The 15,564-nt window shown below is 43.2% G+C and overlaps 1 protein-coding gene across 1 annotated transcript; it reads right to left on the minus strand.

The window, feature by feature from the left end:
- Window positions 1–1,297: 1,297 nt before the first annotated feature.
- On the minus strand, window positions 1,298–10,719 carry KMT5A (lysine methyltransferase 5A). The gene is made up of 8 exons (XM_065417882.1): window positions 10,710–10,719; window positions 9,912–10,009; window positions 7,600–7,756; window positions 5,301–5,520; window positions 4,420–4,507; window positions 3,916–3,975; window positions 2,721–2,911; window positions 1,298–1,508 (listed from the first exon to the last, which is right to left on the minus strand). The coding sequence occupies exons 1-8, from the start codon at window positions 10,717–10,719 to the stop codon at window positions 1,298–1,300; spliced, it is 1,035 nt and encodes a 344-aa protein (XP_065273954.1).
- Window positions 10,720–15,564: the final 4,845 nt, after the last annotated feature.

Here is a 15,564-nt window from a genome sequence, read left to right on the forward strand (position 1 = left end):
CCAGCAACAAGCGTGGCTGGTGGCCTAAGGCCATCTTTCAGCTACACACATGCCAAGCATGCCTTGGCAAACGTTTCAATTGATAAAGAGTTCATATTCACTGTAAGGATCTCCACTGTATAGCTTTCCCATACCATGGATTTGGTTCCCCCAATAATGAGCCCGAACCTGTGATGTACTGAGCATCTTCTGCAAGGTGCAAAGCACCCTCAACTCCCAATGAAGTCAATGGGACCAGACAGTGCATGACAGCTTACAGGATCAGGCCCTAAGGAATCTACTCTCTTCAATGCATATGCATAACTCCAAAAGCAAGACTGAAGATGCACATGAAGACAAGACTCCAAATTTTGGAAACTCTGATCCACTTCCAGCATTCACAGTAAATAAATAATTCAGTTTCTGATGTGGCCAATTAACGTTGGGAGGTAATATGTTTGTAGAGAGAGGCCTTTTGTTTTTTTAAAAAGCCCTCTAACAAAACTCCCTCAAATCAGCCACCAACTATAAAAAAGGTACCATCTCAAACTTTAGAAAACAGAGTAACGCCAAAAAAGCAATTCCTCATTTTGATGACTTGCACGTTTTATCTTCACATTTCTAATAAGCATCAACCCAGTTTATAAAAATCCAACTCCATTTGGATTGGAGTTATGTCTCTCTGAAGAAGGCAGCCAGGTTGATCATTCAATCCCATTATTGCAGTGGATTGTGGTGCATTTGTTGCCAACAAGGGGCAGTGCGCTGGAAAAACTGGACTCCTAGCACAGACTAGTTAAGAATGATCCTAGCAATGCTTCATTCATGAAAAGGTCCTTGGCGCGTCAGTACTAGGTTTAAAAAGGCTGACAAGTAGTCAAATCAATGACTTAAGAGTTAGAACATATGATACATCTGTCACCATCAAGCTAAACAGTTGATAGCTCCCCTTTAAAACAGAACATGAGATTTCATTGCCAAAGCAGGAGCACAACCCAAGAGATTCAGATTTAATTTCTTCCCTCCCCCCTTATAAAATATGCGTAAGTCTTTGACTGCATGCTCAGGAAGCACTGATCAATCTATTTGCAAAAATGTACAAAATTGAACAATATAAAAAAGTTTCAGTAATCTACGACCATCTGTTCAAGCCTGTCTGGAAACCTGTAACAGATATTTAAATACTACAGAGCAAAAGGTGTTTTTAAACAATTTTAAAACACCAGAAGCAATCCACTAAGATAGCGGTGTTAAAAAAAAAAAAAAAAAAAAAATCCATCAACTCTCTTCAACAGTGCTCAGTCCAAAGAAGGATGAATTAGTGTTTCAGCCACGGATGAGCTTCAATGGAAGCTTTGCTCCTGTCTCCATAATCATACAATAGTTCTTCACCCACTTTAATGTCTCGTGAGGCTATCAGTATGAGATGAGGTACGCCGTCAACATCATGAAGCTTTGTTTGACAATTGCCACATTTGCTGTGATTAATCAGCCTTCCCAGACGATTAGTCTCTTTTGTAGCATCGACACTGAAAGAACAAACAGAGATTGGAAGATTTCTGCACAGCACACACAAGTCACACTCTCACAACTAGAAGAGGTTAAATCCACACTGAAAATCAAGAGATGAAAGAAAGTGTGCAGTCAGCACAAGGCTTGAAAACAGACAAAAAAATACTAAAGATCCTGATGCCACTACTGCCCTGATCCGCAGAACAAGCTTAACCAAACTGCTCTAGCAAATCTAGTTAGTCTTACATTACCACAAGTCAACGTCCCACGGCATATGTTCATCACAACTTTACAATTGTGAAAAAAGGGTCTTTCAACTCAGCCATGGATTTCTTCTAGAACTGACATCTTAGAGTCACTTACTAAGCTTTTTGTGGATCCCTTCCTTCTCTAGATTTTGCTTTCTCCTCATTAGCAGCCATAGGGCAACCACCCAGAAGGGCTTTCTGTCTTCCACAATATCTTCTGAGGAAGCTGTGTGTAAGGTATGTATTGTGTCAGCCAGCAAAAGGATGCACAAAAGACCCCTGCTCCGTTAAGGCCGGGTATGCTTAGTGTCCAACACATGCTCAGTCTCCACTGACTGTGGATATTCCCAAAGTGGGTCCACACGTTGCTGTGCCATAGCATCTACCTGAAGCTGTATAGTGCCTATCGCTATAGTATCTAAGCACAGGTGTCACTGGGACAGCATGGTAGAAGTCAGACCATCTATAATTGTCAAAGATATTTAATATGTAGGACTTTGTTACAATAGACTTAGGTTCCAATATTTAATAGATACTAGTTACTGATTTAATCAGCTGCAGTAATTTTAAGTAAATCATGGTATATTACTACTCTCTTCAATTCTTGGGCTGCTTTTAAAAGCAAAATCCAGCCTGGCGAGGAAGGTTAACATACAGAGGTAAATAAAGCTCATCAGAAAGCCAGATTCTCAGCTCTGCTGCTGATCTATGAACCTCAAATCTATCCACTAAGACATATTGTCTCTTAATTCCAATTTCACTCACTATAACCAGAAGAGATACTCAGCATGTAGTTTTGAATGTTCAAGCAATACGAGTGAAAAATATATTCAAATAAAAAGCAAATATCTCAAGGTAAATCTTGAGCTTGGAACTTTTACACTTAGCAGGAAAACTGAAAGATCTGGCACCTTCAAAGCATCCACTTATTCTATTATTATATCCCTTAAACTTTAAAAACAAACAGAATCAAAACCTTACCAGTACATTTTGCTTAAATACTGAAAGTAGTACATATAGCAGCCTGTGGATGGATCTTGGGCATACACAGCTTCTCGCTTTTTAGCATCAGTGATCTCTATGAGATCCCCATGATATTCTACCACAAATTCTCCTCGATTAAAGTGTTTGGTAGCAATTACCCCTCTCCCTTTACCATCAATGAAGTCAATCTGTCAAGGAGAAAAGGAGCTCAGTTAGCAAAGCTGCAAAATATTTAAACTGTTTTAAGTAAATCTATTTCCTACCTATTTGGGGGAAAGGGAACCTACAAGGATTTGTCTTTGAGACATTAGCACCAATATAAGAGTGTGGCACATATGAACAAGTATTTTAGATAGCATGATATGGCAGCAGATTGCACACCTTTAGGGGAGATACATGGGATGAATTTAGGGATGCAGATCACCAGATATTTAGATAGACGGTTTCCTAGATAATAAAGACCAATGTCAACTGGACTGAAAATGCAGAAAAGTGGGATTAGTCATCTTTTTATAGCAATTATTTGTTTTCTTTGAGCGGTGGGGGAGGAGTTAGTCTTTCCATTGCAGACTAGGAGATACCCTCAGTGTCCAATTTGGCTGCAACATAGAATAATAAGAGTTAGAGATGCAGAAAGGCCTATCATGGAAGCTAGTCTAGTCCAAAGCCAAAACAGTCTTGTTCCCTACAACATGTTCTCTATTTTATTATCTAATCCATCACTTCATTGGATCACTATTCCACTGCCTAACACACACAAGGGAAGTTTTCCTGCTACTAGCACAGAAGTTTCCTTATTAATTCAAACACATCACTTTTCAGTGTAGCCCTTTCAAACACCCTAAATGATTCCTTCAAACATCTGCAAACATTAAAGACTGAACAGCTTCAGGAGTTCTGATCAGATAATAGGTTTTAGTTCCCCCCCCACACACACACCCAGGTTAGCAGGGACAAAAAGTACAAACCCTTACTTCTGAAAGGGAAAAACAGCAACAAGACCCCCAGGCAGTGAGCAGAGTTAACTCCAGTAACTGATACTAGCTAACAAACTGATAGGAGTGCCACTACCACCACACTCCCATTCAATGCCACAAGGAAAAGCCTACATTTGCTGTTCAGTGTCATGACAATAAAACCTTTTTACCATACAGATGCAGTGTCATGCTATTTAAGTTGGCGTAGCAGTTACCTTCATTCCTTCTTCTTTCCCACTTTCAATTAATTCATCTATTCTCCTCTTTTCCTCAGTCTGCAAAAAGAAAAACCCATAGTATTGCTACTAGGATTTCTGCAGGGTTTTTTAAGATAAGTGTTTTAGGAAGGTGTTTATCTGGTAATAATCTCACTTTTCTAAGCACTCTGTGGTGCTCTATTTAGAGCTCAAGCATGTCAGTTTTGTCAGAAATATTACAACATTGAAAAGAAAATTTCAAATTGCTCTCCAGGAATGTGCAGTTTTTCTATACTAACAGCTGGAAGGCATCCTAAAGGAATCCAAATTTAGGTTTTGCAGTTTATGAGGAAGTGTTACTTTATATAGTTATATTGTGCATTTGTTATTTGCACTTTTCCTAAGACCTCTCCTAGACAGTACTTTGGAGATTACAAGTATCTGCATTCATCATACTAAATTTTCATTTGACTGGCAGCATTGAAACTGCCAGGATTTGATGGGTTATACAAGAAGCACTACCTGCAATTCCGTTTTGCTCTTCCGGGAACTTCTTCTAACAGGGTAATAATCTGTCACTTTTCGATTCTGTGATGTTTTTCCTTGCACTCTGAGGGATAAGGAAAGAATACATAAATACTTCAGATTTTCTGGCCTCACTGTCCTAACCCAAAAGGGTCAAGAAGCTTTTACTTCCAAGACAATGATTTGAGAAATGGCTGCTCAGAACTAAAGATTTTTTTTTATCTGCACCCTTCATTCTCTTACAACACCTTGTACACTCCCGTTCTTCCCCACCTGGTCTCATCACCAGTATTTCAGCTCAAACTCTTGAGATGAGAAAGATATTTCTCAAAGTGTAGAGAATTAGCTCAAATTACTATTATACAGCACCTGTGTGTGTCTCAACCCAATATGCTCTAGAATTTCTATCATTAAACCTGCTCCATGGTTGGCTGCTGCTGGAGAGGGATGCACCCATCACACGGCGAAACCCTGGTTTACACTGGTCATGCAAAAGTGAGCTTAGATACCAGCTCAGCCATCAGACCACTAGCTATAAAGGTAATATCCTGGGTCTGGCCAAAGAACTTCTTGTTTTGCCCCCCCTCAAAAATGAGGTCTTAACCACTTTTGTTAGTTCCCATTAGTTAAGATTAGTGGAAATGCACACCATATACAATATACAAGCTAGAAAGCTGTATGTTCAAGAAAAAAAATCCTTTGCAAGGCATATCAATGCTTACATCCATCATAGTACAGAATTTACATTAAATTGTTCTTTAGGGTAGGTTTCAGAATAAAACCTCTAAGCCACTATAGCAGAAAATATTTCTGGCACATTTGCTTAAAAAAATCCAAGATATGGCGTATGGATGCCTTTGCTCCCACATGTTACCTACTTTCTCCTTGGTCCAGGTTTTGCTTTTACCACCTTCTTCTGAGCTTGCTTTGCATTTGCTGCATCAGTAGAATCAGAAGGCAGAGGCATGTTTTTCTGAGTTTCTGCAGCTTCTTGTTTTTGATTAGGAAAGGACACTGAAGAATCACACCCACTTTCTTTATCATTCTGGTCTTCTGGTTTTATAGCACCTTCTATTGTATTAAGAGTACTTTTTTTCCCTGTGGATGGAAAATGTAGGACGACTAACATAAGATGTCTTCTAGCTTTCCTTTCTTCTATATCACAAAGTGCCCTAAACTCTTAAAGGGTTCTAACCTGTATTTTATCTGTATCAAATTACAGGGGCGGGATGGGGAAACATTGTATTTATTCTGTTACATGGCAAAAGTAAGTAGTCATAAGGGCCAAATTGGACCAAGTTACCTGTTATGCATCATGAGTAATTCCTACAGGTCATAAAGGGTGGAGGGGAAGGATTTTAATCCAAGTAATTTGTCTAGTTAAAGATGTTATCCAGACAAAGAATTTCCCAAGTCTCAACATCACAGACACTACAAAGGGAGTTTTGTAACAATTGCACTATTGTCCAAGCCAGCAAGTTTGCCATGTTGAACTAGATGAATACTCTGCAAGGAAAGTGACTTCAGGAGTCTGCTGGGGGACTATAGTCCCATACTTAGTGGCTATTGGTATCAAGAGGCCAGTGCCATCAAAAAAAAAGAAGAAGAAGAAGAATCAAAATTGCTGTTCCTATTATACACATTGTAACAAATCTACAAGCTGCAGCTGGTACAATCAGTAAATGCAGACTCAGAATGTGGGTGGAAGTCTCTAGGATTCCTGGTAGATTCTCAAGGTAAATGGCTTTTAAAAAACACAGATACAACATTCTAGACCTTCTCCTGGCCTAGACTCCGCAAAGCATTTAAACGTGCTTAATTTTAAGATTTAAATTAGTTTTAAGAGCCTTGCTGAATAGGGATGGGATTACTCACATGCTTAAAGTTGAGTACATGCTTAAGTTCTTCGCTGAATTGGAGCCTTTATCAGAAACCTCTAGGGGCCTGATGCAATCACTGTTGAAGTCAATGCAAGTCTTTCCACTGACTTCAATAAGGATTGGAACGGGCCCCCAAGCATTGTCTAATTGCAATCCGAGTCCTTTTACCATCTATCTCCAGAGCCCTCACTTTTGACAGGGGAGGTTCTTTATTTCAGGAACACATTTTCTATTGGTCCATTCCAGCCACTTTTAAGAAAGGACGTGCTTTTATTTTATTGGCTTTTAGTTTGTTGCTAGGTTTGCAGCTAGGTTGATGTGGCTTAAGGCTGAAGCCATTATTTTCTGTTTAATGGAAATGTGAACTGGCTTTTTTTTTTTAAATGACACCCAAGTACCACAGCGATTGGTGCGTAAGAAATCCTAGTAATAGACAAGCAGCAGTAAAACTAGTTAGGGTCGGACTAATTCCATGAACCCAGGAAGAGATGTTAACTGCATGCAACCCAGTGTCTTGTACATACAAATTTTCAGGTAAGATTTGTATCCTGGTCAACTAAGTAAAAAGGTTTTTAATAAGTGCTAAAATTGGTGAGAGCCGACGGTTTAACAGATCAGTGATTCTCCAACTAATCTACAAAACACTCTCATTTGGTGTATAGAGCTACTTCTGTAACAATGAAAAAGCAGCTACCAGTTTTCTAGCATTGGTGGTCTAGTCCAAGAAACAGTTTTCGAAAGATGCTTTCCCCCACCACACCCTTAACTCTAGCCACACAGACACTAAACCTAAACACCGGCATCTCTCATCACACTACGTGGCTGCTTCATACATTTCTTGGCTTGATGTTTCCTTGGCACTAATTAAATAGTAATCAAATTTGCAGAGGAAACCAACTCTGGGTAATAAACATGCAAAGGAGGACAAACCAAACTGCAAAGTGACCCACAGAGATTAAATACAAATGGGGCATGCAGGGAATTTAGGGAATATTAAGAACTAAATATTTAAGTCCTACACCAGGAAAAGAAAACAAATAAGCCAAGAGACAAAACAAGAGGGAAATTTTAACCAAGCAGCTGCATCATTTAATTTAAGTGAAATTGGTAAAGAGAGATCAGTGTTCACGAGAGAGTTGAAATTCCATACACACTAACTATTTGCTGGGAAGGCAGGGGATCTACAAAAAAGGGATCTTAAGTTGTACCCAATTTGAAAGTTTGGGGAAAAAAGTCACAGGGCTAGACAAGGCATGTTTTCTAACCCACAAGCAAACGGTTGTAAGGTCAATCTTACCGTCTCCTCTTTTGCATGTTTCATTTAGTGTTTTGCCTTGACATTTCACCTCATGATGCATGACCGAGTTTTCCTCTTGAAGTGGAGGACGAGCACCAGGAGATTTGTTAGAACTTAGGTAGGTGTAGATTTTGGACTGGCCAAGAAATACATTCTCCTAAAACAGAGACCCAATAAAGCTCATTACATCAAAGAAATCTCATCAATCTCAAACCTCCAGTTGGTATCTGGATCATGCTACATAAGCCAACACCTACATTACTGCAACATATTTGCATCTGAATAGCAGAAAATATATACATAAAAACCATCTGTGTTCAAAACCATATCACTCTGGTTGGTAATAGCTTGAACAAAACTTGCCATGCAAATTCTCAGCACAGACACTTCCTCAAAAACAAATTAAATGCATCATGTTAGTTGAATTAAGTGTTAGGGTACAGGCCTAAAATTCTTTTCTTGAATGTGTACATAGCTCCTAGTGACTTAAACACAAGGTGCAATGCTGGTATCTGAGGGCAGCATTTGGTGTTAATATTTTTTTCATGGACCTACATAATTAAGGTTCTCTCTCAAATGTTTCTTATTTTTAATAGAATAACTATTTAATTTTTGATGATTTTTCTCCACAGTAGTGCAGAATAGAGACAAGTATATTCCATTATTTAGGAAGCTGATATTCCTCTTGAAATTGCATTAAAAAAGCAAGCAACAAAACTGATCTAAGGCTAGTTTTTTAAACACTCAGCTTTGGTAATTCTCTGCAGTTTCTCCTCCCACCCCCATTCCAAAAATCAATTCTAGGACACACATCAATACCTACAATACACAGAGGTACCAATGACATCAGAAAGAACTGGATGACCAATTTTAAAATTAAGCAGCATTGTTTCTAGCGCATTGTATGAACAGGTTAGAACCAGTGCCAGACACTTCTGAGAAAGTGAACAGAACAGGGTGATTTATCGAGTGATCCATCCCCATTATCCAGTCCCAGCTTCTGTACTTGTGAGGGAAGGGCTTATGTAGAGGGCTTAGAAGAGTACCATCATCTTCTCCCCCCTCTCCCAAGTTTGACTCCTAGGTGTCTAGTGATTCTGATTGTTCAACCCCACGGTGTCATGATATGTTGACATAATTTAGCCAGAACCAAGATTGCCTTGGCTATATTTCTTACATCTGAAAATAATTTTTTTGTGTGTAACAAAAAATATATATTTTTTCACTAAAAAAGGAACCCTACAGTTAAAGCATAAAATGTACCACATATTCCAACAGATGGGCGCATAAGCACTGAAAATTAAAGGGAGTCTATTGTAGAACAAAATAGATATGTTTTAACCTTAAAATCGGATAAACTGCTTAATGTTATAACCTTAGTGCTCTGTGTCTGAATTATCTGTAATTTGTAATCTTTTTCCAATAGAAGAATTTTGTTAGTTCCTGGCCATTTAAAGGCTCACTCGGCTTGTTTAGTTGCATTTATAAATGTATACATACCCCTCTCACTTGAGAAGTCAACCCCTCTCACAGGTCTATAAATATTTTCCTTCTTTCTGTAGCATTTAGGTCCCAATTTTGTGGGCACTTACAGATGCGCTAACTTCAATGCCACTAACCATATGCTAAAAGTCAGGCACATAGGCAAGTATTTGGAAGACCCAGGCTTTAAGACTGCAAATTCTTCCAGGCAGGCAGGGAGATAGTAATTGTAGGTGTTTACACCGCTACCATAAGCCAATCTGCTGCCACCCGATTCCCACAGACAGACTCTTAAGCCCAGCCAAAGCCTCATAGAATGGGGATCAGCTTGCAAGATTGGGGCTACAGTGAAGCTTTGATCCTGCCTAGGGCTTGCAAGGCGACTGCAACAACAACAACGGCAGCGTCGTCCTGCCAGCACTTACACGAAGAACTTTACTCACGTGAGTAGACCCATTGACTTCAGTGCGTCTGCTGCGGCAAGTTCCTCCCGGCTGGCAGCCCCGGCGGGGCCAGGCCCGTGGAATAGCTGCATGGCCACGTCTGCCTGGTCAGAGAGCAGCTCCGGGCGCCCCTTAGCCGGGGTTCGCAGAGGGGAGCGCGGCGACAGGCCCAGGCTGGCTGCAAGGGGCGGCCCTTTCCCCACACCCCGACTCTGCCTCCCCGCGCTCCTGCAGCTTGGCCCTGCCCGGGGAGGAGCCGGGGGGTTCGCCTTGCTCCCCGGCCCCAGCCGCCCCTCCGCAGCCCGGGCTCGGAAGTGGCAGGAAATAACCTTTCCGGCCAGGGCCCAGCCCCCGCACCCCAGTGTGGGGGGGACACACGGCGCTTACCCCGTTCATCCTGGGGCGGCCGGGCCCCCTTCTCTCGGTGCTCTCCGGAGCCGCCGCCGCCTCCGCTTTGCCTTCCCGGGGCTTGGACATGGTCTTGCCTAGGGGAGAGCAGGGGATGGGGGCGTCAAAGCCATGCCCGGAGCCGCCGCCGCCACCTGCGCCATGTTTCAAGGGCTCAGTGCAGAGAGGGAAGCCCATGCAGGCCGGCCCAGCGCGCACCCCGCACGGGGGGGGAGGAGCGCCGCCGAGCTCCCTCCCCCGCTGCCGAGGGCACGCTGCCCCCCAGGGGAGCCCACAGCAGCGGTAGAGAGGGCAAACCAGCCTGGGCTTAGGGAGCCGGTATCTGACACCCCCCCCACCCCGCAACACACACCTCCTAGACCCCCACAATACCCCCACTCTACCCACTCACACCGCCCTCCGTAAGACATACACCCCCCAGTCACCAGACCCCCCAGGGACCCAGTCACCCCCCCAGCTCCCCCCAGGGCACCACGCACCCCTCAGGGCCCAGCCACCTATATAGCCCAATTACCACCCCCACGTCACACCCACCCTCTATGTAGCCCCCACCCCTCAAGAACCCCAGCTCCATTCACACCCACCCGGTCCTCAGAACTCCAGCGCCCCTCGCACCCCACGTGCCTGCGCCAACCCAGCCACTCCCTGCCCGCTTCTCTCTGCCCCCATAGGCGCCCAGTCACCAGCCCCTACACACGCCCACTGCCCATATCCAGACACACACACCCGGACCCTCCATAACTTACCCTCCCCCCCAGCACCTGTCAGGGCGGGTACCTTTAGCCATGGCTCCGAGAGCGGAGCCAAGCCCGGCTCGAAGCTGTCCTGGCAGGAGGTCCCCCTCCGAGAACCTTCAGTGTAGCCGGAGTGCTCCAAAGAGATGATACACTGAGCGCTCTCCACTGCCTGATTGGCGCTTCCACTTGCCTATCACATCTCCCCGATCTTTGATTGGTGCGCAGGGGAACGTCCCGCCTTCCCCTATTCCATTTGAGTTAGCGCGGCTGCCTCCCAGTAAGGGTGTTTAAATGTGCGTCCCCTGGTCGCTGATTGGCCAGTGCGAAAAGCACGGGGCCTGTGATTGGAGGCCAGACCAGGAGTTCTCCCTCCTTTGCTAGGCTGGGTGAGAGTCTGGATCGCCTGACAATAGCCTTACGTACTCCTAGCCACTGTATATGGGTTTCAGAGTAGTTCAAGTTGGTTGTACATAAGAGCCCCTATAGGGAACAGTGCAGAATACGGACCCTACATACACAAATCTCTCCCCACTTTTCCAAATCTTTGGCTCTATACTCTTCCCTTCCCGGCATCTCCCTCCCCCCTCCAACCGGCAATTTTTCCTACTTGAGCTAACTTATATTTGGAGCCCTGAAAAGACAACGCTGACTCCCCTGAGACTGCAAAACTCTTCTGCTAAGCTCTGTGTATCCTGCTAACTAGACCCGGTTCCAAGAGGTTTGGCTATGTGCACATATGCACATTGGGATGGGATTACATGTGAGGGTCTAGCTTATTTAAAAAGTGCCTGTTAATTGTCATATATGATGAACACAACCTTGCACATTTTATTTTAAACAAACCATTCAGCTCCCAGTAACTGAAAGAGCATGGTTATAGTTTCTGCATTGTACTTCCCAACACCAGGAAGTACAGAATGCAGGTGTGGAGCCCTATCCACTGAACCATACATCATGGCTGCAGGGTTACATTCAGGGCCAGATGAACTCTCCTGTGGGCCCAGGGCTGTTAGATTTTGTGGGGTCCCTGTAGACAAGTCTTTTTCCTAATTTAAAACAAAATGCTCACACTTATGGCATCAAGGCTATAATAGTTCAGTGGTTTGAGCATTAGCCTGTTAAACCCAGGGTTGTGAGCTCAATCCTAGAGGGGGCCACTTAGATTTTCCTGTCTGGGGATTGGTCCTGCTTTGAGCAGGGGGTTGGACTAGATGACCTCCTGAGGTCCCTTCCAATCCTGATATTCTATGATTGCTATATTACTAAACTTGCCTTTTAATTAACATAAAGCCGTTCTGTGTTTACCTTTCAGTATTAAAACATGTAGAATATTGTTAAGTGAATTCAAAATAGTCTACTTCTTACTTTAAAACAGCTGTTATATTAGTTTATTTCTGGGAGGGAGTTGGGTGCAGGAGGGGGCTCCAGGCTGGGGCAGAGTGTTGGGGTGCAGGAAAGGGTGAGGGGTGCAGGCTCTGGGAGGGAGTTTGGTGCAGGAGGGGATTCTGACCTGGGGCAGGGGGTTGGGGTGCAGGAGCGGGTGCAGGGCCTGAGTGGGAGTTTGAGTGCAGGAGGGGATTCTGACCTGGGGCAGAGGGTTGGGGTGCAGGAGGGGGTGTGAGGTGTAGGCTCCAGCCGGGAGGCGCTTACCACAGGTGGCTCCTGGCTGGCAGTGCAGCAGGGCTCAGGCAGACTGCCTGCCTGAGCGCCATAGCCCCATGCCACTGCCGGAAGTGGCTGCTGGCACGTCTCTGCGTGCCCCTGAGGGGAGGGGGACAGCATGTCTCCATGCACTGCCCGTGCCCGCAAGCGCCACCCCATGGCTCCCATTGGCTGGTTCCTGGCCAATGGGAGCTGCGGGATGGTGCTGGGGGTGGAGGCAATGCGCAGAGCTGCCTCACCCCACCCCCCCTGTAGGGGCCGCAGAGACATGCCAGCAGCTGGCCGCTTCTGGGAGTGACATGGGGCCATGGCATGCAGGCAGCCTACCTGAGTCCTGCTGCGCCGCTGGACTTTTAGCGGCACAGAGATTGTGATTGACTGGTGGAGGCTTCAGGATCAACCAATCGATCGTGATCGATGGGTTGGTGACCACTGAATTGTATATAATTATGGATTTATTTTTGCAGGCCCCCCTCTTAGCCCGAGGCTCTGGGCTGCAGCCCCTAAAGCCCCTGCATTAATCCAGCCCTGGTTACCTTGTATCTCAAAGTCAGAAAAAAATATCACCAAGAAGCTTGTAGAAACAAGGAGGCTGGACGCCACATGAGACCATCAATGGGATACAGTACTGAGCTTTTCGCCTCCAAGTTTTTGGTATCAATTCAGCTAATTTTTATAATGAATGAAAGTTATTATACAATGGCAGTTTGGTAGCCTATATGAAATGAGTTTGGTGGCCTAAATATAGCTCCTACTGGTCACCCAGCCACTTCACATGTCAACATCACTACAACTGGCATCAATTTGTAATTCTTGTTGGCAGTCCTAGCAGAGAGGCCAAGACATGATTGGGCAGTGGAGACGGAACTATCTTCTCCATCTTAGAGGTAGTTCCTCAAAGTCTATCTCTTCATTTACCAAAAAAGATGGGGTTTTACAGCCACATAGTTAACCAGCATTATCTAGTTATCTTGTCGTAAAATTCTACTGTAAACGAGGCTCTGTATTTTTTACCACAAGGTAGCTAAGTAAGGTCAGCCATAGGTGGTGGTGAGATTTAGTGTTGGCCAACTTATCTATTTAAGCATTTATACCAAGCTGATCAGCAGGATATCTGAGCTCTTTATAGAGTCTGGGTCTGATTTTGCTCACAATCCAAACTCACACTCTAGTTCTGAAATCACTTACAGTGTAAGCTAATATTTCACCACAAGTAATGGAATCAGCATGGATGCTATACAACTAAACACAACAATAGCAAATTTCGTTCTCTCTGCTACTCAGCTGTTACATTTTGTTCCTGTTGTCTTTCTATTATGGAGGAGTGGTAGTAAGACCATAGTTAAGGTTGCATCAAGGGTTTCAGTGTCACAGGGTAATGATTTGCTAATATATTCTAAATCTTTTGAGAATAAAGCCCAAAATAGAAACATAGTTTTCAAGGTCTAATTTTCTGTGTATATCTTAGACAGAGCTGATTTTTATTTTGTGAAATATTATTAGTAGTAGGTTGGTGGGTAAGCTAAGTCAGAGAAACTTCAGAAAAAAATTGCAATCAGGGCTGATGTGTGTTGTCGGGACAGTGTGTTGGAAGTTACACTGCAGGGAGCAGCAGTGAATCTGTTCTGTGAATAAAGGACTGCAATTTCCAGAGGTGTTAAACCTGCAGCTGTTACAAGCATAAATTTAACACACACACACAGGTAAGATTCTTTAATAATCAGTCAATGTTTTAGATGTCAAACCACTAGAGAATGTGCAGAAGATAGGCCATCGGCAGTCCAAATATACACTTTTGACAAAATCAGAAGTTTCAGCACAGATGTGCTGATTTTCAGTAGCAGAGAGGAGGCCCTGCTGGTTGCTGTAATAGAAATGGAGTAGAGAAAAATAATATTATTTTGTCCTAAACTGGAGGCTGAGTAAATTCCCTCATTCACACACACCGCCAAAGAATAAGGCTGTTGATAATGGGGTTTTGTATGTTGTTTTTTTTTTTTACTAACATTTCCCACTGTTGCTATTACCAGTTCAGTTCCACAGGCTATGATCATGATGATACGACTATTGCAAATAGGGCTCAAAGCACCCAGAGACATTTTAAACACCATGACCTAGGTCCTGCAATGACCTCTACATGGGTGCAGAGTTCTGTGCTCAGTGAAGCATCAGGCCTATATCATCTACTCTCCGTGCCTCGTATTCTCCTTAGGCTTAGGATTGTCTACTCTATGGAGACTCTTCTGGCATAACACTGTAGTGTAGATGCAGCGTACACTGACATAAAGTGTTCTTCTGTCCATGCAGGAACACCACCTCCCCCAAGGATGATGATGACATCGACGGAAGTATTCTTCTATCAACATGGCTGTGTCTACACTGGTGGTTAGGTTGGCATAGCTATGTCGCTCAAGGGTGGGTTTTTTTTGTTTTTTTCTTGTCAAGCTACAACTTTTAAATGTAGACCAAGCGTCAGTAGAACTGAGATAAGGTGGTTATAAAACGGAAAAGCAATACCATAGTTATAATAATTATTTATATTTATATTTATAATAATTATATATATTTATATTAGGCCTCCCAATCAATGTGCTAAGCACTGTCCCCACACACAAAGGAAGAAAGTCCTTTGCCTTAAAGAGTTTACCGTTGAAGTAATCTTATATTTATCTGATTTTATTAAAACATAGTTCTGATTGCTATGGTAGCAAAGCACACAGAATACAAAAGATATAAATAAACCACCTTCAAATTATGGCTCTCAAACTGCTACTACCTTGGCATTTTAGCTTGTGCACCTGCAGATACTATCTCATATATGTTAGATGCCATAATTAAAGCTGAGATGGCCATTCCTGACACTGGATGTAAATATTGTTTACATTTTAGCACAGACTTTGTACAAAGCAACATGATGGAGCATCCATGGAAGATGTAACTGACAATGTATGTCATCTCATATGAGTTAGAAATAGATTTTATTTTGTGCTCATCGGAGAAATATCAAAAAACACATAAAATTACAGCCTTTTACATAACACCCTCAAAGGATAACTCTATAGTTAAAACTATTTTAACCTGTTCCCCCCCCCTATTTTTACTGCACCGTTTCACCCATTTTTCACCTACGCTTAACAAAATCAAAACCCTAATTATAACAAATCAATGGGACAAAGACACAAGAGTAAGTTGAGTGGAGAGAGATCACACTGTGTTTTGAAGCATCTCCTGCA

The sequence above is a fragment of the Emys orbicularis genome, chromosome 16 (assembly GCF_028017835.1).
Source record: "Emys orbicularis isolate rEmyOrb1 chromosome 16, rEmyOrb1.hap1, whole genome shotgun sequence".
Taxonomy (NCBI): Eukaryota; Metazoa; Chordata; order Testudines; family Emydidae; genus Emys; species Emys orbicularis.

Excerpts from the sequence above, each read along its gene's own strand:
- KMT5A (XM_065417882.1), bottom strand. Across the intron at positions 5,521-7,599 it reads AACATGCAAAAGAGGAGACG|GGAAAAAAAGTACTCTTAAT; the intron begins GTAAGATTGACC and ends TTCCATCCACAG. Across the intron at positions 4,508-5,300 it reads AAACCTGGACCAAGGAGAAA|AGTGCAAGGAAAAACATCAC; the intron begins GTAGGTAACATG and ends CTTATCCCTCAG.